At 38.8% G+C, this 27825-nt stretch overlaps 2 protein-coding genes across 3 annotated transcripts in view; both read left to right on the forward strand.

The window, feature by feature from the left end:
• LOC121873773 (probable glutamate receptor) overlaps positions 1–12366 on the forward strand; it is a 36047-nt gene extending 23681 nt beyond the window's left edge. Inside the window, exons 7-14 of the mRNA XM_042377474.1 lie at positions 1415–1573; positions 1730–1820; positions 2170–2470; positions 2662–2879; positions 3158–3338; positions 8078–8177; positions 11643–11772; positions 11913–12366. Coding sequence (XP_042233408.1) covers positions 1415–1573; positions 1730–1820; positions 2170–2470; positions 2662–2879; positions 3158–3338; positions 8078–8177; positions 11643–11772; positions 11913–12029 — 1297 coding nt within the window. The 3' untranslated portion in view covers positions 12030–12366. The remainder of the gene's footprint in view (positions 1–1414; positions 1574–1729; positions 1821–2169; positions 2471–2661; positions 2880–3157; positions 3339–8077; positions 8178–11642; positions 11773–11912) is intronic.
• Positions 12367–16861: 4495 nt separating this feature from the next.
• LOC121873774 (probable glutamate receptor) overlaps positions 16862–27825 on the forward strand; it is a 35219-nt gene continuing 24255 nt past the window's right edge. For both annotated transcript variants that reach the window (XM_042377475.1, XM_042377476.1), the window contains exon 1: positions 16862–17032. The gene's annotated coding sequence lies outside the window, so the exon portion shown is untranslated. The remainder of the gene's footprint in view (positions 17033–27825) is intronic.

The raw sequence follows: 27825 nt of genomic DNA on the forward strand, positions 1-27825 counted from the left end.
TGCAATATTGCAATTTTCTATGACCTTCCTACTGTTGTATTATTATGATAATGATTTTAGATTAATGGTTTTACGGCCAGTCTTTGTCATCTCCGACAGTCCTCTTTGTCAATTATGAAATTATCGTTCGGACTAAGTTGACCGAAGTGTTAAGATATTTTAGTTCAAGAACTACTGCATCCTGTACATCCCGATTTGTGTGTCTCTTGTCTCTAAGTGTTACTAATTTAACTCCCTTGAACAACATATCATATATGTAGACTAGAATGAATAATTATTCATTCTAGTTCATATCTGACAAATCTATTAACATTCTTTTCAACTGTTTTCGAATCAGTGGATGATGGACACTATTATGATGTGGTATATCTCGACTTTAGCAAAGCCTTCGATAAAGTCCCCCACGGAAGACAATAAAAAAACTGGAGGCTTAAGGAATTGGAGGAGACATTCTAAAATGGAATTCAGAGTAGTTACAAGACAGGAAACAGGGAGTAAGCATAAACGGCATTAAATCTTCCTGGTGTAACGTCAATAGTCGTATACCCCAAGGCTCAGTACTCGGATCATTAGTTTTCATTATATACATAAACGACATAGATGTAGGAGTAGAGTAACAACATAAGTAAATTTGCTGATGACACTAATATAGGGTATGTAATTAAATCGGGCGGGGACTTCGCAAAACTAAAGGAAGATCTAAAAAAAACCATTGTCTGAAAAATGGTTGATGAAATATAATTTGGACAAATGTAAAGTACTTAGTCTAGGAGATTTAAACAGAGAAACCAGATACCAGATGAACAACGAGAAACAACATCGAGAAATCCGACTGCCAGAAAATTTTCAAAATAATGATTAGAAGGAATCTTAAACTAATACAACGATGTGTATTTGCTCGAAATAAGGTTAACAATGTATTTGGGTTCATACAAATGAGTGTTAGCCACAGGACTAGCGAGGTCATCCTAAAACTGCATCTTGTGCTTGTGAGACCTCACTTGGATTGCGCAGTTCAGTTCTGATCACCATATTACAGAATGGATATGAAATAGCCCCTCACTCTACGTGAGGGCGATATGATCGAGGTGCATAAATGGAGGTTAGAGTTAAACAAAGGTGATATAAGAAAGATACTTAAATTATCCAACCGGGAGCGAACGCGTAGCAATGGTTTTAAATAAGGCAAATTTAGTTTTAGGCGCGAGATAGGTAAACATTGGTTTGGAAATAGAGTAGTGAATGATTGAAACATGTTACCAAACATCATCATTAACTCGAATGCGCTGGACAGCTTCAAATATAGGCCCGCTGCAGTTTCCTCTATTCTTATGTTCTCATGTTCTTATGTTATGAAATTCGTCAACCCCAGATCTTGACATTTCTATGATATACGACATCTTTGTTTTGTTAGGTTCCCGCAGAAGCCGACGCTGAAGGCGGCGACGGAGGTAAATCCAATTAATAAGATGATCACCTTAGACAACGATGAAGCACTTGAAGGAGAGAGGTTCAAGTTCACGGGTCCCGCCCCAGAGTTGATAGACTACCTCGCGAGGGCAATGAATTTCTCGTAAGTGTGGTCGTAAATTATCATCAACAAAATGGGAGTTTCAGTAATTTCACTTTTTATGAGAGTTCCCTACAGGCATAAATGCAGACATACACAGCACGCTCACAATAGTTATCATTCCTTTTTGTGTGAAACACCCTGACTTCTTATTAACAGTTACCAATACTTGCGGCCTGCGGATGGAACTTGGGGTGTTAAACTTGAGAACGGCTCCTGGTCAGGCATGGTGGGCATGTTGATGAGGCAGGTGGGTGTTTTGAAGCAACAAGACTCTGATACATTAAATTCTGTGATGTTCCTTATTCAGTTTCACCCATTTCTGTCACAAGAGAATTTGTTTTATTGCTGAAATTAGCGACCTGTTCATACCTTCAAAATAATACCTTTTGTCCATTTAAAGCAAAAAAGTAGCTATTTTCTAGACTGTAAGTGATTTAGTCGATTCCATCCTTTTTGGGAGGTCAACAACATAACTGTTGGTGAATTTATTGTTATATAATTATGAAAGTTCTCATTTGAGGCTGGATTAAGTGATTCTGTAACACGAGAAAAGTGGCATGCTACTCTTTTTTACGGTTCTCTCTGATCACCTGTAGGAAGTGAACATCGGCGTCGGCCCTTTCATTATTAGTGGATCCCGAGCTGAGGCGATGGACTTTACTGTGCCAATATTTTTGGACTATTGGAGGATCCTGGGTGCTCGAGGGCAGCCGGAGGTAGATCCGTGGGGATTTATACTGCCCCTGGCGCCGCTGGTGTGGTTAGCCATCCTGTCTGCCCTGCTCCTGCTGCCTGCTACAGTATTTCTTATGTCTTCGTACTTTTTTCACAAGAGAGAAAACCAAAAGAACTTGTTACGGGTCATCTTCGACTACATCCGTGTATTGTTACAACAGGGTACGACTTATTTCCACTAATCACATTGGCATATACTGTGATAAAGATACTATGCTGACTTAAGAAAAAAAAACCTAGTGCTGTTTTAGTTGTCAGACGACATAAAAATGATAATATAGTTAGTGGAGCTCAGTGTTTGATAAATGAACTCTAAAAACAAGAATTTTTCCCTGCAAATTCTCTCTCCACAGACGTTCTGGATCCAGTAAATTGTTGGTGGGAGAGTCTGGTTTTAGCTGTGTGGATGTTGATGATGCTGGTGTTAACGCGGAGCTACGCCGGCAACCTCATGTCCCTCCTGGCCGTGAGACACATCTCAGAACCTTACCAAACTCTCCAGGACTTGTTGGATGACCCGATGGTGACGATGATATGGGAGAAAGATTCTCAGTCTGTGCGCTATTTACATGTATGTTACGAGAGAGACTTGTTGTTTTCTGGGGGGGAAACACAGAAATATAGGTTGTTAGTAAATTCTCACTCTGGATACTGTTGTAGCTATGAAATGTAAATAAGTTCTGTTTAAACATCAAACATATCTCTAGAAATATATATTTATTATCCAATTTACTCTTAGGGAATGGACCTTTGTGCTATTTCTGTGTGCTATATACAACAAATTAGTTAAACAAGTGGAACTAGTTTCTTATTTATATGTCTCTTCTAATTTCTGGAAACACTTATTAGTCTGTCGAGTCTGGTATATACCGGGAGATCTCCGATACGGAAAAGGAAGGTCGCCTTATATATAAGACACACGAAGAGTTCCCAGAGACCATCGACACGCTGGTGAGACAAGGTGACCACGTCCTTATGGAGGTGGATATGGGTTTAAAGGCATATGTGGCTCGAGACTTTACAAGAACAGGTACTCTCTCTCTCTCTCTCTCTCTCTCTCTCTCTCTGTATATATATTATGAAACTACGCTTTCCACGTAACAAGTCCATTGCTGTATATATATATATATATATATATATATATATATATATATATATATATATATATATATATATATATATATATATATATATATATATATATATATATATATATATATATATATATATATATATATATATATATATATATATATATATATATATATATATATATATATATATATATATATATATATGCTGATAACCACAAGGAAAAAGAAAACTTCGTGTTTTCTTTTTACTTGTGGTTATCAGCATATACCTGGATCACGCGCACCTACAGTGATTTATTTGCGCCCATGGCGCGGCGTTTGAAATTACACTGAATTTCTAAATATTATGTATATATATATATATGTAACCGGTCGGAATTTACTGGACTTTATTTTCTCACTTGACTTGGGGTTTATTAAAGATTATTAGATGGTAATGGCAGTGAAAGCGCCCCTTTGAGAAAAATCCCGAACCAGCACAAGAACACTTAAATCTACTAAACAAAATGAATTGTCCGTGACCCGTGGAAGGATAGCGTCTGTGACTGGGATGAATGAGACACACTGTAAAATTTAGACACTTATATTCCCTCCAACACTACAAACACAATCAATTAATGGTACACCAATATGCGCACCTCTTAACTTGAACTAAAACACTACTCTGGGGAATAAAAGTTATACATGATATAGAAATTATAAAGAAAAATTAAATGCATTAAAAGAATCAAATCACAGTATCACTCTGGTTCCACTTAGTGACACAAACATTCAAAAACAATACTATCAAAATTGTTTAAGAAATATTAAACTACACACGTCACGATAATATCAGTAACTGAGAAATGGTATCAACTACACCCAAATATATTGTCACTATTATTGGTTTGTTACTGGGTCCACCAATACCCGTGAACCATGCTCCACCCAACTCAACATACACCCGTAATAAGGGAGATAAAATGTTCCTCTAGGTATCCCCTAGACTCATGGTCTCAGTGTGCGACCCTGTATCACTCAGCTGGCCTCACTTTACCCCCAGTACATCCATAAAGCGGAAGGGAGTGAGCCAATCAGACCTTGTACAGTTGAGAGAAGCTTTAGCTTCCCGTTAGCAAGAGGGTTTCACTAAGCTGCTCGAGACATGTGGGGTTGTGAGCCGAGGTAGAGGAGAGCTGATGCCCCAACGATCGTCCCGTCGTCAGCTGGGCACCCAGACGGCTAGATTCCCTCAAGAGATCCTTTGATACCCCGCTAAACAGTGACAGGCCTACACTGATCGGTCCAATGGCGACATTCGCCACCCTCAATCATCAACGGCAGTCTCAAACGGCAGTCAATCTCTCTCAGTCAAACTCCGGTCAACTCCGGTCAAGTGGGTTCTGGCGGAAACCCTGAAATGAATTCACTGTTAGCTCTAGTTTACTTTACCACTGCCCTATCTAACCCTGTCTGAGATCGAATGAGACTTACTTGTTATACTGCAATAGTGCAACACAGGTGACTAGGCCACGTGACTATTTCTGTGACGGACGCGCAGGGACGTCTTGTTTGTCTGAATGCTCCCCGTGACTGAGAGAGAGCCCGCCTCGTGTCCTCTCAAGGCGTTAGCTTAGGCCTACGTGACATATTTTCCGCCTAACTAATAACTCCTTGGGACACCCGTAACATTATTCAGACTGATAAACGATCTATAATAATTTCAAATTCAATAATAGTCCCTTAACTTCATGAATCGCATCATTATTAATTCGGCAAATTACATTTAATATCATATAGGCCTAGTTCCACAAACTCCCACTATGTGCGGGGAGCGCTCTCTTCCCTCAGACGACCTTGAACGCTCAGTATCGCTAATGGCGGGGCATTTGAAACTACTCTGAAATTTCTGAATATTACAATCGACCCCCCTAAAAAAAGACAGCACTGTCCTCATGTGCTGAGAAAACATACATACGACCCCCCTAAAAATTTGTTCTAAGAAACTGCATCTTACCCCTTTTGCTAAATGCAGCATTCCCGTCTTCTCCACTTCTCTCTCCCGCTAACATTCGACCCCCCCAAAAAATACAGCACTGTCCTCATGTGCTGAGAGAACAACTTAGAAGCCACCTTCAACTCTGCGGTATTCCAACTCGCAGCCAGCAACTCCATTTCTTCCTAGCCCAACTCAAAACCAACCAGAACATCACGCTCCCCTTTTGCCTGGCCCTTAACTAGAGAACCAATGTCAAAATTAATACCAGCCCAAAACAAACATGCTCTCCTTTGGCCTGGCCCTTGAACTAAGAGAACCAATGTCAAACTTAATACCAGCCCAAAACAAACATGCTCTCCTTTGGCCTGGCCCTTGAACTAAGAGAACCAGTGTCAAAACAATACTCAGTCCATCTCAAACATGCTCTCCTTTGCCTGGCCCTTGAACTAAGAGGAACCATTGTCAAAACAATACTCAGTCCACGTCTACGAACCTCATGCCAGCAGACCAACCCTCTGACAATGTACCAGTCCATATTAGTGAGGCCCTGGACATTACAACCGTACTCTCAATCCCGCTCATGACAGCAACCACTACTCAACGCACATCTCTGACCTAACCATCTCTCCAATCCCCCTCTGCCCTACTCACAATTCCTCCAACTCACCCTCTACAACCTGCCTTTTCTCATTACCATGCACCCTAAACTGTAATTTGTCGGCTTCGTCTTTCAGTTGCAGGCTCGATCGACCTCTCTGAACTACTTCTCTTCATCTTGCTCATCTGGGGTGGGGGCTCCTCGTCTTCATCTTCAGATTCATCCATCGCTGGGTCTCCTGGATGCCTTAGGGTTGGAGCAGCCTTCAAGTTGCTCCGGGTTTCCACTCTCGCTTCCAGGTCTTCTCCCCCACTGGGCTCAATGCGATATAACCCAGGCCTTGGATTTAGGACCTCAACAATGTGCCATCTCGTATCAAACCAATGGTTTTGCAGCTTACACCGGCCTATTTTTACATTGTTCCTCAGCAAAACCTCCTGGCCCACTTCCCAGCTACTCTCGTGGGCTTTCTCTTCTCTTTTCCTTCTGTTTATTTCCTTACGTCTCCAAACATTGATCTCCACTGCTTTCTGTATATATATATATATATATATATATATATATATATATATATATATATATATATATATATATATATATATATATATATATATATATATATATATATATATATATATATATATATATATATATATATATATATATATATATAATTCAGCAATGGACTTGTTAAATGGAAAGTGTAGTTTCATAATAAGGAGGAGCACCAGGGAAAATAACACAAACATCTTGACTAAGTTGGGTTTCTTTCATTTCTAACGTTTCGAGAAATCATTTTCCATCATCAGAGTTTGAAAATAGGCAAAATGATTTAAAAATTACAGGTGAAATACAACAAAAACGAAGCATTTTTCTAAAATTTTCTTTCCGGAATTTTTTTAAAAGATAATTATAATTTAAATTCACTAAAAATGACGGAAGACCTACGTACAAAAGTAGAATCAGAAAAAAACTAAAACATACAGAGGTTATTACCTTTATTGGGTCGAGCCTTAGTGAGAAAACAAAAGCAATTCACAGGAACCTATATCAAAATGGACGACTTTACTTTATATTGACACACAGACCCACTCAGCTTCACCCTTTGAAACAAAGTTAAGAAATTTTTCAATGAATTCTATCCACAAATTTCTCTTAGACTAGTCTTCAAAACCCAGAGTTCAATTAAAAAATCTTTAAAACTAAAGACGCTATACCCATACACTTGCAATCCACTGTGTTTATCAATTTACGTGTGCTAGCTGTAGTGTAGCATATATAGATAAAACAAAAAAGCACTTGAAAACTCTTATCCATGAGCACTTGGGCTGTTCTGTCCAAAGAGGCAAATTAATCACACAACCACCACATTCGGCTCTCATTTAACCACGCCCACCAACATGACCACCCGTTTTCGCAATCTAATTTCTCAGTTCTTGGCAGGAGAAACTATGAGACGGACCTCCTCATTATGGAAGCCTTGTATCAGTATAAAGTAAAGCCATCCATTTGTGATATGGCTTCCTGTGAAGTGTTGTGTTTTTCACACAAAGGCTCGACTCAATTAAGGTAATACCCCCTGTATATTTTAGTTTTTTTCTGAGTTTTGTTTTGTACGTAGGTCTTCCGTCATTTTTAATGGTTTTAAAATTTTAGAATAACGTTTCGTTTTTATTGTATATTACCCGTAATTTGAAATTTTTTTGACTGTTTTCTAGGTTCTGAATATGGAAAATGATTTTCCGAAACATTAGTAATTAAAGAAACCTAAATTCGTCAAGATGTTTGTGCTTCCCGGTTTTTCTTCTTCATTATATATATATATATATATATATATATATATATATATATATATATATATATATATATATATATATATATATATATATATATATATATATATATATATATATATGCATGGTTGCCTACTAACGATAACTTCTAATTGGTGATAGACAATCAAGTAGACATTCATAATAAGACTTGTAAGCAAATAGATTCATAGAAAACTAATATAACAGTATATTATTGCTTGGTGTTAATTTCATATTTTTTTAACAGAGTATTCTAAAAGGTTTTATTTTTTTCTCGTTATACAGGAAAGTGCTCCTTCTATGAGTCCAGAGAGGGATTCCTGTCTCTCATGTTTGCTTTGGTCGGACCGAAAGCTAGTCCAATTGTTCCTGCCTTAAGTAAGAGGTACCACGATGTTGAGCTTCAGTTTAAAACAAAATAAAGTTTATAAGATTTAGAAATTATCACTTATGGTAAAGTCAATGCGTGTTTTCAGCCAAATCCTTTTCAACAAATTGCTACGAAAACAGACTAGGTGTCATTAATAATCTTGTCTTATAGAATCAAGGTCATATTTTCTCTCTTAATTTCTTTTTAAATAAAATACACACTGTGTGTGTGTGTGTGTGTGTGTGTGTGTGTGTGTGTGTGTGTGTGCATGTGTGTGTCTGTGTGTCTGTGTGTGTGCGTTAGTGTGCCACGCTGCCTTGTGGATTAACCTTGGGAGGTATAAGGCTACAGGAGTAAACTCAGAACAAAAACTCTGCAGTGGAGCCCTGCATCAGGCAGACATGCTTACAAAGCTACAACAAGACCCCAACGGTGGTATAGGCGGAAGATGTGACCACCAAGGGAACCCAACAACTACACCGGCGGAGGAAGGCAATGCATTATGAACAAGCTACTAAGGCTAAGCCAAGCAAATTGGACTATCGGAAAACCATTGCAACTTTCCTTCTCTCCAGTCGTTGCAACACTTGCACCACTGGATCAGGAAAAGGGAGAGCCAAGATGTGTGGTTGCAGTGCGTGTTTCTGCCTCACCACATAAATCAACTCACGTGCAGCCATCATCCAGCTCATCATACTCCTCCTCATCATGAACCCCTTTTACCCCAAAAGTCCTATGGCGACAGACGAGTGGCTAAAGGGACCGGCAGAGATGACTACCGGGAGTCTCTAGTCACAACTCTGCACATGGGCGGCACAGACAAGATGGTCGTTTATGCACTAGGATCTAGGCAAAAGTGCAATCCGGTCCTGTCTGTGCGACTGAGCAGCCCTTTCAAGGAGCCACCTTGCTCACCCCACATGGGGAGGGGGCTAGAAAAGGTACCCTAAACATAGCCTGCCTATACAACCAATCTGACTGGGCAACCACACCCAGTAACGTCATCCTTATGCGGTCGAAAACACAATTATAATCACTGATCCAAGCAAAAACAAACTATACAACCTCTTATGGTCGCTGCACAGAAAATCTGGACAATTCTGGATACTGGCAAAAATGCACGTCCTGAAAGAAGAACCGCCCTTGTGGCAAAAGAGCTAACTAGATATAACATCGACATAGCAGCCAGTAGTGAGTCCCGGCTCCCAGACGAAGGTCGACTCGCAGAACGGGGGTCTGACAATACCTTCTTCTGGAAAGGTAAGCCTGCTGCAGAGAGAAACGACATTTATGGAGTTGGCCTGCCATCCTCCAATGCATCGTACATAGGCTAACTGAAACGCCTCTTGGGATCAACGAGCGCCTCATGAAGCTCGGATTCCCACTGAATCATTCACATTGTGCCATTCTCATCAGTACATACGCCCCAACACTGGATGCAGAGGATGGCATCAAGGAGGCCTTTTATGCCGACCTCGACAGAGTGCTAACCTCTATCCCCAGAGTAGATAAGGTTGTGCTTCTAGGTGACTTCAACGCCAGAGTTGGTAGAGATGCTGACACTTGGCAGGGAATCATAGGGAGAAATGGACTAGGCAAGTAAAATCCCAACGGCCTACTCATCCTCAGCAAGTGTGTGGCACACAACCTCGCTTTCACTAATTCCATGTTTAGGGAGGCCGATAAGTTCCAGGGTTCGTGGCAGCACTCACTGGCATCTCATTGACTACATCATTGTCAGAGAGAGAGATCGACGAGATGTCCTCGTCACCCAAGCAAAACTGATAAAGTGCCAAATCGATCCCCTCACCTGGGAGACGATTAATCCATGCTGTAACGCTTGAAGGAGCACCACACGAGAAGTTGTCAATACTTTCAATTTAGCCCGACTGCATACCGAGGCAGACAAGCGCCAACGCCGGAAAGACACTACCCCCCCCCCCCCTCCGCAGTAAATGTAGCCCTCCACCCTTGCAACATCTGTGGACGACCCTGCCAGTCCCGTATCGGTCTCTCTAGTCACCTCATAGCTCACCAACAAAGGTGACATCCCTAATAACTCATATCATTGTATCAGAGCTGAATCGTCACACTCGATTCCAAGTAACAATAAAGTATTATTATTATTAGTAGTAGTGTATGTGTGTGTGTGTTACGTAATATAAAGCCATGTGATATAATGAGAAGCTATGATCTTAAGTTATGCAGCGTGAGATTATCTTTTGTTATGTAAGGATATCAGGGCCATGGCGACTGGGTTGGTAGTATACAAATATTTTGTTTTAGTCACTGGTTCGCACCCAATCTATCTCTGTTTCACTCAAATGTGAATGGGTACTGAATCTTAAGAAAGTAAAGGAAGTCAAGTCGAATACATTGACGAACACAGTGCGTTTGAATACCGAGAGAAAGGCTGCACTGCAGGCTTACAGAATCTGCAGTCTTCTTTAGGATATGCTGTAGAATGGTTGATGAGTGAGTCAGGGTCTTATCAAGAGGTTTCCTCCAGTGGTTCAACTTTTTTCACATATTACTACAAATGAAATAGATATATAACGTTTAGTTAGAAGACAAGAGAGTTATTACTGACAATGCTAATGGATACAGTAAATGATAGTGAGATCAAGTCCCTAGGGACAGCAGGTGTCCACCTTATTCAGGTCATAAGGTAGAGTGACTCAACCCTTTCACCAGGTTACACTTCTTGTTAATCACAAAATTATCCAGTTTGTACATGCCATTACTCAAATTCATGTTGACAGACTCGGTATGTTTAATGAGACTAGATTCTATAATGTTCCTACTAGCAATTGAATTGTAAGGTAAGATTGAGGAGGCATTAGCCCAGTCAGTGCTAGGCACTCACGACTCCTCCACTCCAGTATTTTGTTTTTAATGGTAATGTTGTGTTCTTCCTTGTTGTAACACATGTGCATATCTTTATATATTTACCTAGAGGATCTAAGCTTATGCTATTTTTTGTTTTTTACTCTGTATGGTTAAATTGAAGTTAAGGTTAATAGTTAATAACTCAATGATTAGGTGTCCAATCTATATTTGGTTTTCTCTCAGTGTTTTTAGTGATATATTTATTTATTATATTCATCATATTGATTTTTCGACGTTATTTTATTTACTTTTATGTTTCGGTCATGTGATGACAAGAGATTTGTCTGAACGTTACCAAATATATACTGCTGTTTACATTAGTACAGTAATTCATCTTTAGTATGCGCTTCCCCCGAGGAGAGCCAATTGCATCAGTTACACTGTGTGCTTATAAATATATACTTACACACACACACACAAACACACATCATATATGTATATATATATATATATATATATATATATATATATATATATATATATATATATATATATATATATATATATATATATATATATATAGAAGGAAGAATGAGAAAACTATGTACGTACATAATTTTTCCTTATAATGTTCATGACTTTCCCCAACAGGATAACAGCCATGACGGAGGCGGGGTTATTTTTTTACTGGATGAAGTCCGCTGAACCAAACTCCACCGTGTGTTATCGCTCTCCCACCAAGATCACAGTCAAGACGACCCTCAATCTTACCAACGTCTGGGTAATGAGGCTCTTGTGTGTTCAAACTAGAAAAGCTTGCGGAAATGTTTCTTTATAATTACAATATAAATGATATCTGAATTAGAACAAAAGCACGAGCTGTGTACCCTAGTTGCTAATAGTCATTTTCTTACATTCCAGGGAATGTTTGTAATCCTCGCTGTTGGGCACATTATCAGCTTATGTGTGCTGTTTTATGAGCTTCTGGGCCTTCGTCTTCAACACAGAGTGGGACCAGTGGTGGAAATATTTCAGTAGTAAATATTACTGGATTTCGCATAATAAATAATATTCTTTTCGCAAAGAATCGTGCAATTTCAGTTCTATAATCTCGTTTGCAGAATGTATGAGTTAATTAATGTGTACTGTTCCTTTTTAAAACAAAGTACACGTAGCTATAGAGTCATTGGTAAGCATTAAAATGTACCCTCCACACCGGCAGCTCAAGGCTATCTACGTACAGTACAGCATGAGCTCAAGTAGTTGACCACAACAAAATAGTTAAGATGCTGCAGCATTAAAATTTAATCAATATGATATTATGCAGTATGTCAATATTTTGTTGACTCAACACAATAAATTATTAATAACTATAGCATTGTATTGTTCCTTGATATCACCACCATTGTAAAAATATGAAGTCTTTTGTATTAATAATTAGTAGTAATGAGTTGTATATATATACATATATATATATATATATATATATATATATATATATATATATATATATATATATATATATATATATATATATATATATATATATATATATATATTTCATGTAAATCCACAATGAAAACGTGGATAAGATAAATCTTGATAAATCACACGGAAAATGGAAACAACGGATTTAGCTTTCGTCTTTATTCAGTTGCCTCTGAAGATGTCTTGAATAAAGACGAAAGCTAAGGTTCGTTGTTTCCATTTTCCCGTGTGATTTTATCAAGATATATATATATATATATATATATATATATATATATATAATAATAATAATAATAATAATAATAATAATTAACGGTTTATTGAAGAGCTTGCAGCCAGCTGAAATGATAAATTTGGGGAATGGGTTTTGAATTACAAATAATATACAAGTGATATAAGTGACACAAATAAGACATATAGTAACTTAGATGGGGATCAGCTCAAACTACAGTTCATTTCAACATAGTGACAGTGTAGGGAGCAGTGTTTACTGGGAGTGAATACACTGATTTATTACATGTTATTGATAATTTTTACAATGGTTGGGACTGGGCTGTTCTTATAGCGATCAGTTCGTGCACGTATGGGCTGGATGCGGTTGTGGTGTCGAACAGCAATTCTCGGACAGGGGATCTCAGGTGGTAGTAGGGGCCGGTGTCGGGGATGGTGTAGAAGCTTCTTACCAAATTTGCAGATGAGGCCGTGGTGATGGTCAGTGAGAGTCGAAAGGGTCAGTGTGTTGAGCGCTTCTTGATATGTGGAGTAGGAAGGGGAGAGAATAATCTTGCATGCCCTCTTTTGCACTTTTTCTAGGTGTTTACGTTGTGTGGCATTTAGGGAGGAAGACCAGGTGGGGGAGGCATAGGTGAGCTTGGGAAGTATGAATGTTGTGTATACACTGAGGAGCTCGTGTGCGGGAACTCCGAGGGACTTGAGTCGGCGGAGGAGGTGGAGACGGAAACTGGAGGATTTGACAACTTCACTGACGTGTGGTTTCCAATTTAGTTTGTTGTCTATGGTGACGCCGAGGAGCTTCGTGGAATCTACAACCTGGAGTGTGTTCGGACCTAGGGTAATGGAAGGAGGTGGGACAATGTCGGAGGAGAGGTTGATGTGCATAACCATGGTCTTGGTATGGTTGATGGTGACATGGTTGTTGGTGGCCCAGTTTTGGAGACTGTTCAATAAATCCTGAAGGGCGGTATAGTTGGGGAGCAGAATTGTTGACGCTGATCCCAATGGTGGAGTCGTCGACATATTTCCAGCGAGCAGGGGTTTCTTTAGGCATCATTGATGAGCATAAGGTGTATGTGTGTGTGTGTGTGTGCGTGTGTGTGTGTGACCGGTCGGAATTCTCACACTACCTATTGGGGTTTTTGAGTTATAGTGGACGGTAATGCAGTGGAAGCGCCTCTCAGAGAATACCGAACCAGCACAAACACAATTAATAAAAGTATTTTCCGTGACCGTGGAATAGCTAGTACCTGTGATTGGGGTTAATGAGACGCACTGGTAAAAGATAACACTTTTATTCCTTCCAACACTACAGACGGAATCAATAATTGTACACAAGCACTAGAGTACTTCTTAGCGTGGCTTACAACACTACAAGGGGAAACAAAAGTTGTACATGGTAAAAAAAAAATATTAAAAGATATTAATTGCATCTGAAGAGGACTACTAATACACCAGTACTACCTACACCAGAGCAGACACCAGAACGAGGAACTCATCTGAAACAATTCCTTCTTGTATCCTACATCACTTAGTGGCACATAAAACATTAAAGGAATATTACTTGCACCGATGAACATGCTTTAAGGGCATCAGACAACATTGTAGCAATCACTGAGGAATAGAAATCCTGTTTTAGTCACACTACACAAGAACGTGGATCACTCATAGCCTGTCTGGGATGACCCACAAAATACTATAATCCTAACTGTCCTAACTATCCAGAACCCGAGGGTTGTAACTACTAACCTGCCAAGTGGCAGGCATTTACAAGAAACCGAGAAAATCACTCATGACCCGTCAGGCAGGCGGGTGCTCCGCTGTTTTTTCATTACTCTTTCTAGGTTCAGGAGTCATGAGTGTATTTCTCCACTAACACCCGTAACATGCTTCACACATAAGTTCAGAATGCACCCGTACTACAGTACAGTAAACAACAGACTGAATTGTGGTATCGAATTAAACAAACTGTAAGTGTTAATACAAAATAAACACATACACACACATGTTTGTATATATATATATATATATATATATATATATATATATATATATATATATATATATATATATATATATATATATATATATATAATATATATATATATATATATATATATATATATATATATATATATATATATATATATATATATATATATATATATGTGTGTGTATGTGTGTAATAATTAATCATATTTATTGATTCCCACTTGCGAAATAGTCGAGAACTCTAATTCGAAAATCGACACCGAACCAGAGAACGAGATCCCAAAAACTCGAAGTCGAAACCGATGCCGATCGCAATTTTAAAATCTATTTATTTGCCTGTAAAAACAATAGGATCTCTGTTCATGTAATTGTGATGTTTTGAACCGTTTTAGGATAAATAAACACGCTAAAGCCACCTAGAGGGTATGTGAGGTTAGGTTAGATTAGGTTAGTCTAGCGTTAGGGTAAGTAATCATTTGGTGAAATAAACACTGATTTATATATTCAAATGTTATCCTAAATTGTGAAAATATTTACCAACTATAATGGATGTGTATGGGTATCAACTGTTTTCAATTTCATAATATAATTATGAGTAATTAAATACAGCAGTCATGGACCCGCTACCTACTATCGTCGGTGTGGTTGTGTCGTATCTTTTGGTCAGGTCGCCACAACTGACTGTTTTCTCAGTCGCCATGTCCGATTGTGTCGGGCACCATACGCTTGTGTGGGGCAAGGTCATTCAAGACTTGCTTTTGGCAATACGATGTACCGGGCAGGGATACCAATATTTCCAAACCGGCTGTATGGCCTACTGTTACCAAAACCCCAGGTGTCGAGTACCGCAATAATATTTCACTCAAACACACACACAACAAATACACCAAAACTAAAACCAAACGTACATAAAAGTGCTAAGAGGATATTTATGGGATATATAAATTACTATTCTCTTTTGTTTGTGAGGTTTGTTTTGAAGGTTATATGTCATTCACCGGGTGTTGGCTACACTTGGATGGTCCACGGTTGGTGTACACCGAATCATCTGACACAACACCGATGCATGCTCATGATCAGCCGGGAATATTTCACACTTCTAAATAACTGACAATTTTGAATGTATATATGTATGTATATTACTGTGAACTTGAAGCTGAGAGAAGTGAACAGGATAAAGAATGTAGAGATTATTGAACATCCAGACCCCATACCCTGCCACATTATATACTGGAATGCCCATTGCTTAATGTATAGAGAAATGCCCAGATATATAATATCTCCAGGCAAGTAGAATGGATGCTTAAAAATAGGAAAACAGATGAAATATTAAAGAAATATAGAATTTTTTCTTCTAGAATATAACTGTATGTACTATAAGTGATTACATGAGACACATCTGTATTATGTGAGTCCTGAGAGGGACATCCCTGGACTGGGGTGGGTATGACTTAAGTCACTTCATCCCTTTGAGATGTATTTTTTATCTGTTTTTTTCCCAATAAACTTATTAATCAATCACCTGTTACTGGTGCCATGCAGAGTGAAGTGTCAGTCAGGTTAGGTCAGGTCAGGGCTGGAGCGGTTGCAGAAGCACCCTTGCCCACTAGCACAGACTATTCTAGTGCCCCATAGTTTTAAACACGTCCTTGGGTAATACAGCACACCAGAATCAGAATTTTATCATATCGTAATATTCAATGTGCGGTAATATACTGCATTTGGAGAGACGTGAGTTGATATAGGTCACCTTCCCAATAAAGTTGAAAATGACAAAGTTAATCCCCTCTAAAAATATTATCAACCTCTCCCAAATTCAGGTAGAGGTGAAGTAATTCTCAATATCCAAATCCAAATTTAACAAGTCGGCATTACCTCCAAACAGATCCAAATACTGTATCAATAAATAATTTTGTAGACTTGAAAGATCTCAAGCCAAATTCTGAGACCAAGGATATCTAAAACAGAGACTGAGACTTGAGAAAAAAGTTTCGAGACCGGTTTAAACCCTCCATCACTAGTTTACTAATTATGTAGAAGATGAAATAATATATTGCAGCATTTATATTGTTTTTTCAACTTACTGTGCTTCATTGATCGAATTAAAGTAATCTTAAGAGCGTTGTATTTTCCGACACACCCACTGTAACCTCTGCCCAATCACTGTCCCTCAACAGTGCCTTCCCTTAATGACGCTGACCAATGAGACGTGAGCAGATTGTGCGGCCCTCCAATAACTCTTGTGGTGTTGACCATCGTAACTCACTCTTCCTCCGCTCTTGGTTCCGGTGACAACAGACGTTGCCAGTCCACTATCACCAGTAACTGTAAGAGACTACTTTATTGTTCAATACTGTCCAATACATTTCCTTAATCTCAGTAGCAGAAGGTTGTAATATATTTACTGAAAATAGTGAAAGAGTGTAATAGATACTATGTAACACACAAATCCATATATATATATATGTATATATATATATATATATATATATATATATATATATATATATATATATATATATATATATATATATATATATATATATATAGATCCACAATGAAAACGTGGATAAGATAAATCTTGATAAAATCACACGGGAAAAACAACGGAGCACCTTAGCCTCTGAAGATGTCTCTTGAATAAAGACGAAAGCTAAGTTGTTTCCTCATATATATATATATATATATATATATATATATATATATATATATATATATATATATATATATATATATATATATATATATATATGACCTCCGCACTCTTATTACATACACTTCTAGATATAAAACCTGTTTGCCTTATTTCGAACATTAACGCACTGTTTTCTAGGCCGTAGGTCCGGGCTTACAAGTACCCCTAAGTCTCTTTCATAAGTCGGCTTCTCTAGGTTGCTGTTGTTAAGGCTGTATACATTGACAGTATTTTTTCTTCCAATATTAAGTACGCTGCACTTGCTGGTGTTGAATTTTATTTGCCACTTTTCAGACCACCCCTGCAGTTTATTTAAATCCTCTTGTAATGCATTTGCATCCTGCCCTGAATTAATCTGCCGCCGTATTTTGGTGTCAGTCACAATCTTGCTTATGTCACTGTTGATCCCAGTATCTAGATCGTTTATGTAGATTTTGAACCAGAGTGGGCCTAGTATTGACCCCTGGGAAACTCCACTGGTTACACAGCCCCACTCAAATTTAAAACCGTCTACGCTGACTCTCTATGTTCTATCAAAAGCCTCTGATGCGGTACTCTGTCAAATGCTTTGCTAAAGTCTAAGTAAATAACATTGTAATTTTTGTCATTATCTACTACCTCGTAGACTTTCCTAAAAAACGTCAGCAGATTTGTTAGATAAGAATTTCCTTTTGTAAATCCACATTGAGAGTCGTAGATTAATTTGTTTTTCTCATAATGGAACCAGATGCTATTTGCTACAATTGATTCAAGATATTTCCCCTCTACAGACGCTGATGCTCTGTCTCCCTTTTTGAATATAGATAATAGAAGTGCTTGTTTCCACAAATCTGGCACAACTCCCGTGTCTAATGATTTTGCAAAAAATTTACGGGGGGTCCGCTAATCTGTTCCATACACTCTTTCAAAACTAGAGGGAAAATTTCATCCGGCCCTGGGTATTTTGTCTTCTTTAATTTATTTATCGTCTTAAGAACATCCTCTTTTCTGATAGTGATATTCTTTAATTTCTCCTCTTCATTTCTCATAAATATCAGTTCCACCTCTGGCATTTACTCGTGAATTTCTTCTTTGAAAACTGATGAGAAGTAGCTGTTTAATGCTTTGCTTTTTCCTCACTATAATCGCTCACTTCCCCTCTCTTTGACTTTAAAGGCCCCACTTTGTCCTTGACCTTTGTCCTATATACCTGGAAAAATCCCTTGGGATTCGCCTTGGATTCTCTTGCTATCCCTATTTCATAGTCTCTCTTTGCCTTCCTTACATTTTTTCTTAACATTCCTAGATAGTTCATCATACCTATCTCTGAGATGATCCTCCTCCCCCCTTTAATTTCTTATAAATTCCTTTCTTTATTCCTGTCTTGTTTAAGTTTATTGATCATCCACCTTAGCTCATTCTTATTTGACCTAATTTTTCTGTATGGTATATTTTATTCCTGTGCTTTATGTAGTATACTTGTGAATGAATTATAGTCATGATCAATTGTTGTGTCACCTGTGACCTCACCCATTCCTACTGGGGACTGACCCGACTGTTCCCAGGTGACCTCACCTAGGTACCTTCTTAACCCCTCATAATCCGCCGATCGAAAGTCTGGGACGCGGACCATATTGTCATTTTTTTTCGTTTCCCCAATTTAGGGTGAATCTGATTTCTCTGTGTTCACTGTTCCTTAGTTCTTCCCCTATTGTATATCTCTGATAATATTTTCTGCATTTGTTAATACTAGGTCTAATATATTGTCACCTGTAGTAGGTTCTGTAATTAGTTGTTTTAAAAATTTGTCCTCTACTGCATCTAGGAAGTCTTCAGATTCATAGTCACCCATAATGTTGTCCCAGTCAATATTTCTGAAGCTGAAATCCCTAATAATGCACAGGTTGTTGTATCTGGCTGCCCTACTCATTTCCTGCCGTATGGGCTAAGCTGCTTCTTCCCAAAACTTGGAGGGCCTGTAAATCTCTCCCATAATTATTTTTTATCTTCTTTTCGCAATTTCTACCCACACACCCCTTATGGAATTATTAATACAAAATTTCAATGTATCCCTGACGAAGAGTGCGACCCCTCCCCTCTTCCTACCTTCCCTGTCCTTGTGAAAAAAGTTGTACCCTTCTATGTGGTACTCTGATAAAAAGTTCTTGCTCGCCAGATTCATCCAAGTTTCGGTGATTGCTATGACGTCTACATTCTTGGTACATACAACCGCTCTCAGCAAGTCTATTTTATTTCTAACGCTCCTACTGTTTGTATAGTATACAATTAAACCTACTCTTCCCTGGTCCTGTTTTACCCCTTGTCCTGAGTAACCAATTTTACTCACCAGGACCTGCTTCTTTTTTGACTCACACTTACCCTGACCTCTCTTTGCTGGCGAAACCCCCTTTTGGAGTGACAATTTCATGCTCCAGGGATGCAGACAACGTCTTTTCCCCCCGCCCGAGACAAGTGTACTCCGTCACGACTGTACAGGTAGTCGTTGCCATGTAATTATTGCCAGTTATCAATGAACGCCCAACCATTGCTTGCACAATGTTTTTCCAGCGGGCAATTTATAGCAATTACCCTGGAGAGCCATTCACCGCTAACTACTCTTCTAGGCAAGACACCACATACTATCGGGATCCCTCCCCTTTCTCTAACCTTCCATAGCGACTCCCTACACCTCTTGAAATGTTTCTCACTCCTAATCTTTCCTATGTCGTTTCCTCCCACACTAAGACACACTACTGGATTGGTACCCTCCCCTGACAAAACCCTATCTATCCTCTCAGCTACATGCCCTAGCCCAGCCCCAGGAAAACACACCCTAGTCCTACGTTTCCTATATCTTGCACAAAGTCCTATCTAAAAACCTCACCTGGCTGTCCCCAAGTACCACGACCTTACCACTGGGCAGGGTTTGAACAACTACACCGTCCTGCCTCTTCTCTTCCTCGCCAGCTTCCTCCAACACTTGGTAGGGGTTACTGCACTCCACACCCTGTTAAGCTTTCCTAAGTCTGACCCTAGTCCCCTTGGAGACAACCACTCTCCACCCCTGCTCCTACTGACCCTCCTTCGTAGGTGTCCTGCTAAGCAGGACATCCACCTTAAGGAGTTCAGTCCTGTGGCTTCGTTCTCCCCCTTTAGAGCGTCTATCTTTCTCCTCAACTGCTCCAGCTGTCTTAACAGAGTGGCCAGGGGGTCGTCTTTCCTCACAAGCTGTCCCTTTTCTCCCACAACGCAACGATTCACGGCGGCCATTTCCTATAGTCACTAACACGAGCACTTAGTGGCACCTATTTCTCCAAGCTAGGTCAGGTCGGTACTGACCTAAGTTACGTCGTTACTGAGGTAGGTCAGGTCAGTACTGAGCTAGGTCAGGTCGGTACTGAGCTAGGTCAGGTCGGTACTGAGCTAGGTCAGGTCGGTACTGAGCTAGGTCAGGTTGGTACTGAGCTAGGTCAGGTCGGTACTGAGCTAGGTCAGGTTGGTACTGAGCTAGGTCAGGTTGGTACTGAGCTAGGTCAGGTCGGCACTGAGCTAGGTCAGAAGCTTCTAGATTCAGGAGCTAGGTCAGTTTTCAGGTCTAGGTCAGGTCGGTACTGAAGAAGGTACTCAGGTTGAGCTAGGTCAGGCTAGGGTACTGAGCTAGGTCAGGTACTGAGCTAGGTCCAGCTAGGTCAGGTCGGTACTGAGCTAGGTCAGGTTGGTACTGAGCTAGGTCAGGTCGGTACTGAGCTAGGTCAGGTCGGTACTGAGCTAGGTCAGGTCGGTACTGAGCTAGGTCAGGTCGGTACTGAGCTAGGTCAGGTTGGTACTGAGCTAGGTCAGGTCGGTACTGAGCTAGGTCAGGTTGGTACTGAGCTAGGTATGGAGTAAACAATTGTAATGGTAATTATGTCGGTCAGACTGGGAAAGCATTGCAACTCAGAATTAAACGACACATGTACAATATTAGAACAACATCTGAAAGCAGTGCACTGTTCGTTCATATAAGGAACAATAATCATCCCATGGATTGGGAAAACAGTTTAAAAATTTATACATCATCATGTGTCACAGAAAGACTTCTTCTTGAATCAAGTTTGATTAGAGAATTGAATTCGGTAAACCTTAGTGATGGTCAGTACAAAACTGATAATATGTTACACAAATTTATTTGTCAGTGGCCCAAGGTTAAAACTGCTTTGAAAGCATTTGAGTTAGATGTAAGATAGATGATTAGTGGGTCCCATATTTTTTTACCTGACTTAACATAACTAATTACTTCGCCCTTTCTTCTAAGTTCCTCTTAAGTTTGCGGTGGTGTTGGTGTGTGGATTAGGGGATGTCATGTTTTTGACCTGACCTCATGTTTTATAAGGTCACCCTGTGATTTTATCAAGATATATAATATATATATATATATATATATATATATATATATATATATATATATATATATATATATATATATATATATATATATATATATATATATATATATCCCTTGATTTTTCTCTCCGTAAACTATTTGAAAATTCTGGGGTTATTTATAACTGTATTTGTAATAGTACAGAAAACGTTCATAATATTATTTTTCTAATAAGAGATACAGTGTCATGGTAAGGTCTTTGCTTTCAGTACACGGGGAATGACCATAATCGTGAGTTAGAATTCAACAGGGTTGAATAAAAAAAATTAAGCGAATGCTTGAATAAATGTTAACTCCTAAGCTTAATTCTCAACTGAACTACCAATTCGTTGATGTTGGGTAGTTAATGGTAAGGCAGACTACTTTCTTTACCTCTGACCTGACCTACTCCATTAGATTAAGTGTTGCTTTCTCATGTTAAAACATTAATCAGAAAAGACTCCTCGTATCATATAATAATTTAAAGTTACGCCAAGGAAATCTTCATAACTCATGCTATAATATAGTACTTAATATTTTGTTTGTAATATGTCTATGGGGTTAAAATCGGTTTTAAATTAAGTTGTATTATTGAGAATAAATATAACCAACATATACGTTCCTGAATTTGTATACTTGTTTAAATTCACGGGTTTAAAGGTGATATCACATCTACTTTTAGATACAAGGGTTCCAAATATAATATCTTGATAGTTTGGAAATCCCTAATATAATCTTATAATATAATACCCAATATATTATTCTACTCAAATTCAAATTACGGTATGGTGAATTTTTTACATCGCATTGAAGTAAAAAATACCTCCTAGATATCCAAGTCATTGTTTCTATTGCGCAAAAATATTTAATTTCGTCGCTGACATAATTTTTAATTCCATTTTCCAGACGAATATCATGAAGTCGCGCCGCAAGTGTCAACCTACAGATGCGAGTGAACGTGCTAGTTTTGTGCGAATGTGGGTGGGTGGCATGTCTCTCCGGGCCATTGCTCGAGCTACCAACACAAGCGTGTCCACCGTATACAGGTGGATACACCGCTGGCTACAGGATGGTCATGTCAACACCAGACCTTACGGCCACAAACTCCGAAAAGGAAGCACATTATTTGACGAAGCTGTCGTTTATACTAGATTCCCACAATATTTTAAGACTCCGGAGTTTTACACACCCTCTTTTCACCCTGGTTATAAGAAAAACTTTTTTTCTCCCGACTTTCAGATGAAGAAGAATGGTCTATGCTCTTCCTTCTCTGGTTGTTTAAAGCTTCTTTCGGCAATACATAATGGTCGATTACCAACATATTTTTCTTTTTGTAACTCAGCAGCCACAGAGAATTCAATTGTGGAAAACAACTTAAATTTAGGTTCCTCATTCCCTACAATATAACTACGTCAGTGGCTACATTACTCTACAGTTCTTTCAATCATGACGGAAAATAATTTGAAAAATCTTCACAATTTCAACGCACAGAGAGGGCTTGCTGCCCCTTGAACATCACTACAGCGGGAAAACTTCTGGTTAAGGAAAAACTTGCAGGAAAGACCAGCAGTTAGTTCCAGATTTGTTTATATTTTACAACTGAATGAAAATTTGAACAAACTAAAATTCGTCCAGAGTAACTTGAATAACCTATATATATATATATATATATATATATATATATATATATATATATATATATATATATATATATATATATATATATATATATATATATATATATATATATATATATATATATATATATATGGTGCATATATAGATAACTTTTGATGAAAAATTTAAAAGTTAGCAAATGATCACAAATTATCTGAATTTGCAGCTTACTTCCAATATATGTATATGTGCTGATAATCACACAAGAAAAAATATAGCACGAAGTTCCCAAGCGCTATCGTTTAATTCACATCTTCAGGTATTAGTACAGACTTAGGAGTAGTGCCTAAAAACGCTAATATAATTATACAGTAAAGAAAAGTGCGATCAAGTCCCTAGGAACAGCAGGTGTCCACCATATTCAAGTAGTGACCCAACCCTTTCATCTAATTACAAATCTTATCACAAAAGTTTTAAATTTGTTCATGCTATTACTCAAATTCATGTAGACAGTTTCGGTATGTTAAAGAAAATAAGGATGGAGGAAACTGTATACTAGGCAGTCCCGTTTACACCCAACGTATTCTAGTTATTGATGAAGTTCGGTAATTTGTCCCACTTATCCACTACTCTATTTACAAACCAGTGCTTAACTATCTCACGCTTTAATTTAAATTTGTCTAATTTAAAACGATTACTACGAGTTTGCTCCTGGTTGGATAGTTTGATTACCATTATTTATCACACTTGCTTAACACTGACTTCCATTTATACACTTCGATCATATCTCCCTTCACTCTACGTCTCTGGAAGGAGTGCAGATTCAGATGCCTTAAATTCATCTCTGTACTCAAGGTTCCTAATGCCCAGGATTTGCCTTGTCATCCGCCTTTGAATGCCTTCCAGGGATTCTATGTCCATTCTGTAGTACGGTGACCAGAACTGAAGCGCAAGATATAAGGGTACTTTTAGAATAAACTCACTAGTCTTGTAACTAACACTACTTTGTATGAACCTGAGTACTTTGTTAGCCTAGTTTCAATCAAATATGCATTATTGTCTTGGTTTAAGATTCCTACTTATCATTATTCCTAAATCTTTCTCACAGTCGGATTTCTCTAAAACAATGTTGTTCATTTGATATCTAGCCTCTGTTTACATATCATAGACTAAGTACTTTAAATTTGTCTACATTAAATTAATTTCATCCGTCATTTTTCAGACCATGCGAAGTTTTTCTTCAGACCTTCCTGTAGTTTTGTGTAGTCCTCGTCAGATTTAATTACACACTTTATTTTAGTGTCGTCAACAAAATTACTTATGTTGCTATCTACGCCGATATATATATATATATATATATATATATATATATATATATATATATATATATATATATATATATATATATATATATATATATATATATATATATATATATATATATATCATGTAGATCCACAATGGAAACGTGGATAAGATAAATCCTGTGGTTGGTGTGTGGATTAGTGGATGTCATGTTTTTTTGACCTGGCATCATGTTTTGTAAGGTCACACTGTGTACATAAGCTCTCTCTCGGTCTTTGCAACTCAGTTGCCTCTGAAGATGTCTAGAATAAAGACGAATGCAAAGGTACTCCATTGTTTCCCTTTTCCCTGTATGATATATATATATATATATATATATATATATATATATATATATATATATATATATATATATATATATATATATATAATGAATAGTAAAGGTCCAAGTACTGAGTTTTGGGATACTCCACTAATGACGTTACCCCAATCGGATAAAGTGGCGTTAACGCTCACTCACTCTTTCCTGTCCTGTAAAAACGCCTTAATTCATTTTAGAATATCTCCTCCAATTCGACGAGCCTCTACTTTTAGTATTAGTCTTTCGTGGGGAACTCTATCAAAAGCTTTGCTAAAGTCGAGGCACAGCAGACATTCCACCACCAGCGGCATACAGCGAATATGTCATGTTCCCAGACGACATAACCCAAATAGTATCAAATCCAGGTAAATTCACAAATATGATGGCCCACCACACAGCACTCGCAATAAAAAACACAAAAGACTTTGAAAAGAAGTGGAAAATAAAAACAAACCAAACCAAACTCAGGATCATCCCAATAGCAAAATTCAAAACCAGTCCTGTAATAGACGATGACGAAATTTATTCATACGAAACAGAAGGCAAGACGCTGGGGCTAAAGGTAACGAAAAGAGGATATATAAACTTTCTGAAAAATAAAGCCAGAGCCACAAGGGCAAGACTTGCGAAAATAAAAAGATTGAGGAACCTTGGCACAAATAACAAAAAGAAAATATACACAACAGTGGTAAAATCAACAATGGACTACCCACCAATTCCACTACACACCTTGAGCAAAACAAGCATTAAGTCCCTACAAGTAATCCAAAATATAGCCTCAGATTTATTTACAACACGAAGCACACCGACCGCATTACAAACGAACTATTACATGATAGAGAAAACCTCGAAATACACAACAAGGCAAAAAATATTTGGAACAAACTAACAGACCTAAACTTAGAAACCTACCAAAACTGGTTGAATGAGGACAACGAAAGAATAACAGAACACCGATGGCTCAAAGCTCGTAAGAAAATACTAGGAGGACCATCTCTCTTACCATCTTATACTTAACGAGAACAATAAAATAAATATCACCAAAAAGATGAGAGCCCGCTACCAGCTCCAGAAGAGAACCTGGCAAGACTCTCCACCATCTTTACAAAAAATCTTTCTCTAAGCACTCTTATCCTCCTATGTGCTCAAATCTACTCCCGTGTTACTAACCTAACTAAAAAACAAATCCACCAGCTCCAAGAGAACCTGGTAAGATTCTCCAAACACTTCTAAACATAACCTTTCTATAAGCAGCACTATCTTTACTAACTGTTTCTTCTCCATAGCTCAGTTTGTTGGGTTTCGCCTCAGTTTCCTGTCCACCATTGCAACCAGAGTTGACTCCCTCAGTGATCCTCTATCCCTGGATGATTTAGCTACAGTACCGTCATCAAACAGATGAAAAATAACAAAGCCTCAGGGCCTGGTGGAATCCCAGCCGAGGTGTATAATGCAGGAAGACCTCTGCTTACCAGCCGTCTCCACTCTGTCCTGGAGAATATATGGAAAAAGGAGGAAATGCCCCAACCTTTTAAAGACGCCTCCATCGTCAATATTATAAGAACAAGGGAAACCGGTCAGATTGTGGCAACTACCGCGGGATCTTGCTGCTCTCCGTACCTCGTAAGATTATTGCCCGAGTCCTCCTAAACAGACTTCTTACTGAGGCGGAAAATTTCCTCCCAGAATCTCAATGTGGTTTTAGACTATTACTTGGTACCATTGACATGATTTTGCTGCCCGCCAGATTTATGAAAAGTGCAGAGAACAACGTCGTGACCTATACGTGGCCTTCATCGTCCTAACCAAAGCCTTCGACTCCGCCAACAGGGAAGCCCTCTGGCGGGTCCTCAACCGTTTTGGCTGCCCACCAAAATTCATCGTCATTGTGAGGCAACTCCACGATGGCATGAACGGCAGTGTCCTCCTCAATGATACCCAGTCTGAGTTCTTGCCCATGCAAACAGGGTGAAACAAGGATGTGTACTGGCACCAACTCTCTTTTCCATTTTCTTGGCTGCCTTCCTTTCTCGTGCCAGTGCCAATTTAGCCAGCGGGGTGGACATCAAGCACCGGATGAAGGGTCTTTTCAACATAAGACGACGACAGGCAGGAACAAAAGTGTCTGCAGCTTTCATTACTGAACTTCAGTATGCAGATGAATTCACCCTAGTTGCTCACACTGAACGCGACCTGCAGGAGATCCTGAACACCTTCGCAGATGTGTAAGCTCACTTCGGTCTTGTGGCATTTGTACGTTAGACTCAGATTCTCTTTCCGCCTGCCCTGGTTGAGACACCCCGCTACCATCCACCTAGCTTAACAGTACTACCGTCTCTAATGTTATACACTCTCGGTATCTCGGCTCCCACCTGTCCACCACCGTGGACATCGATGAAGAGATTCAAATTCGGATTAGATGTGTTTTTCAATCAAGTCTTTGGCAGACTCCGTACCCGTGTCTTCAGTTGTAGGGAGCTGAACTTATCTACAAAGTTACACGTATATCGAGCAGTGATCCTCCCCACCCTTCTATATGGCAGCGAGACATGGGTCACATACAGGAGGCACTTCAAGGCACTTAGAAACTATCACCATTGTAGTCTTCGTTTCATCCTCCGTGTTCACTAGCGTGTTCGCTGGGAAGACAAGAGAACAATTACCAGTCTTCTCGCTGACACCAACTGTAGGAGCATCGAGGCTACCGTTATCCATGAGCAATTATACTGGCCTGGCCATGTTACCCGCATGGACGAGTGTA

Source organism: Homarus americanus, unplaced genomic scaffold (genome assembly GCF_018991925.1).
Source record: "Homarus americanus isolate GMGI-L3 unplaced genomic scaffold, GMGI_Hamer_2.0 scaffold25827, whole genome shotgun sequence".
NCBI lineage: Eukaryota > Metazoa > Arthropoda > Malacostraca > Decapoda > Nephropidae > Homarus > Homarus americanus.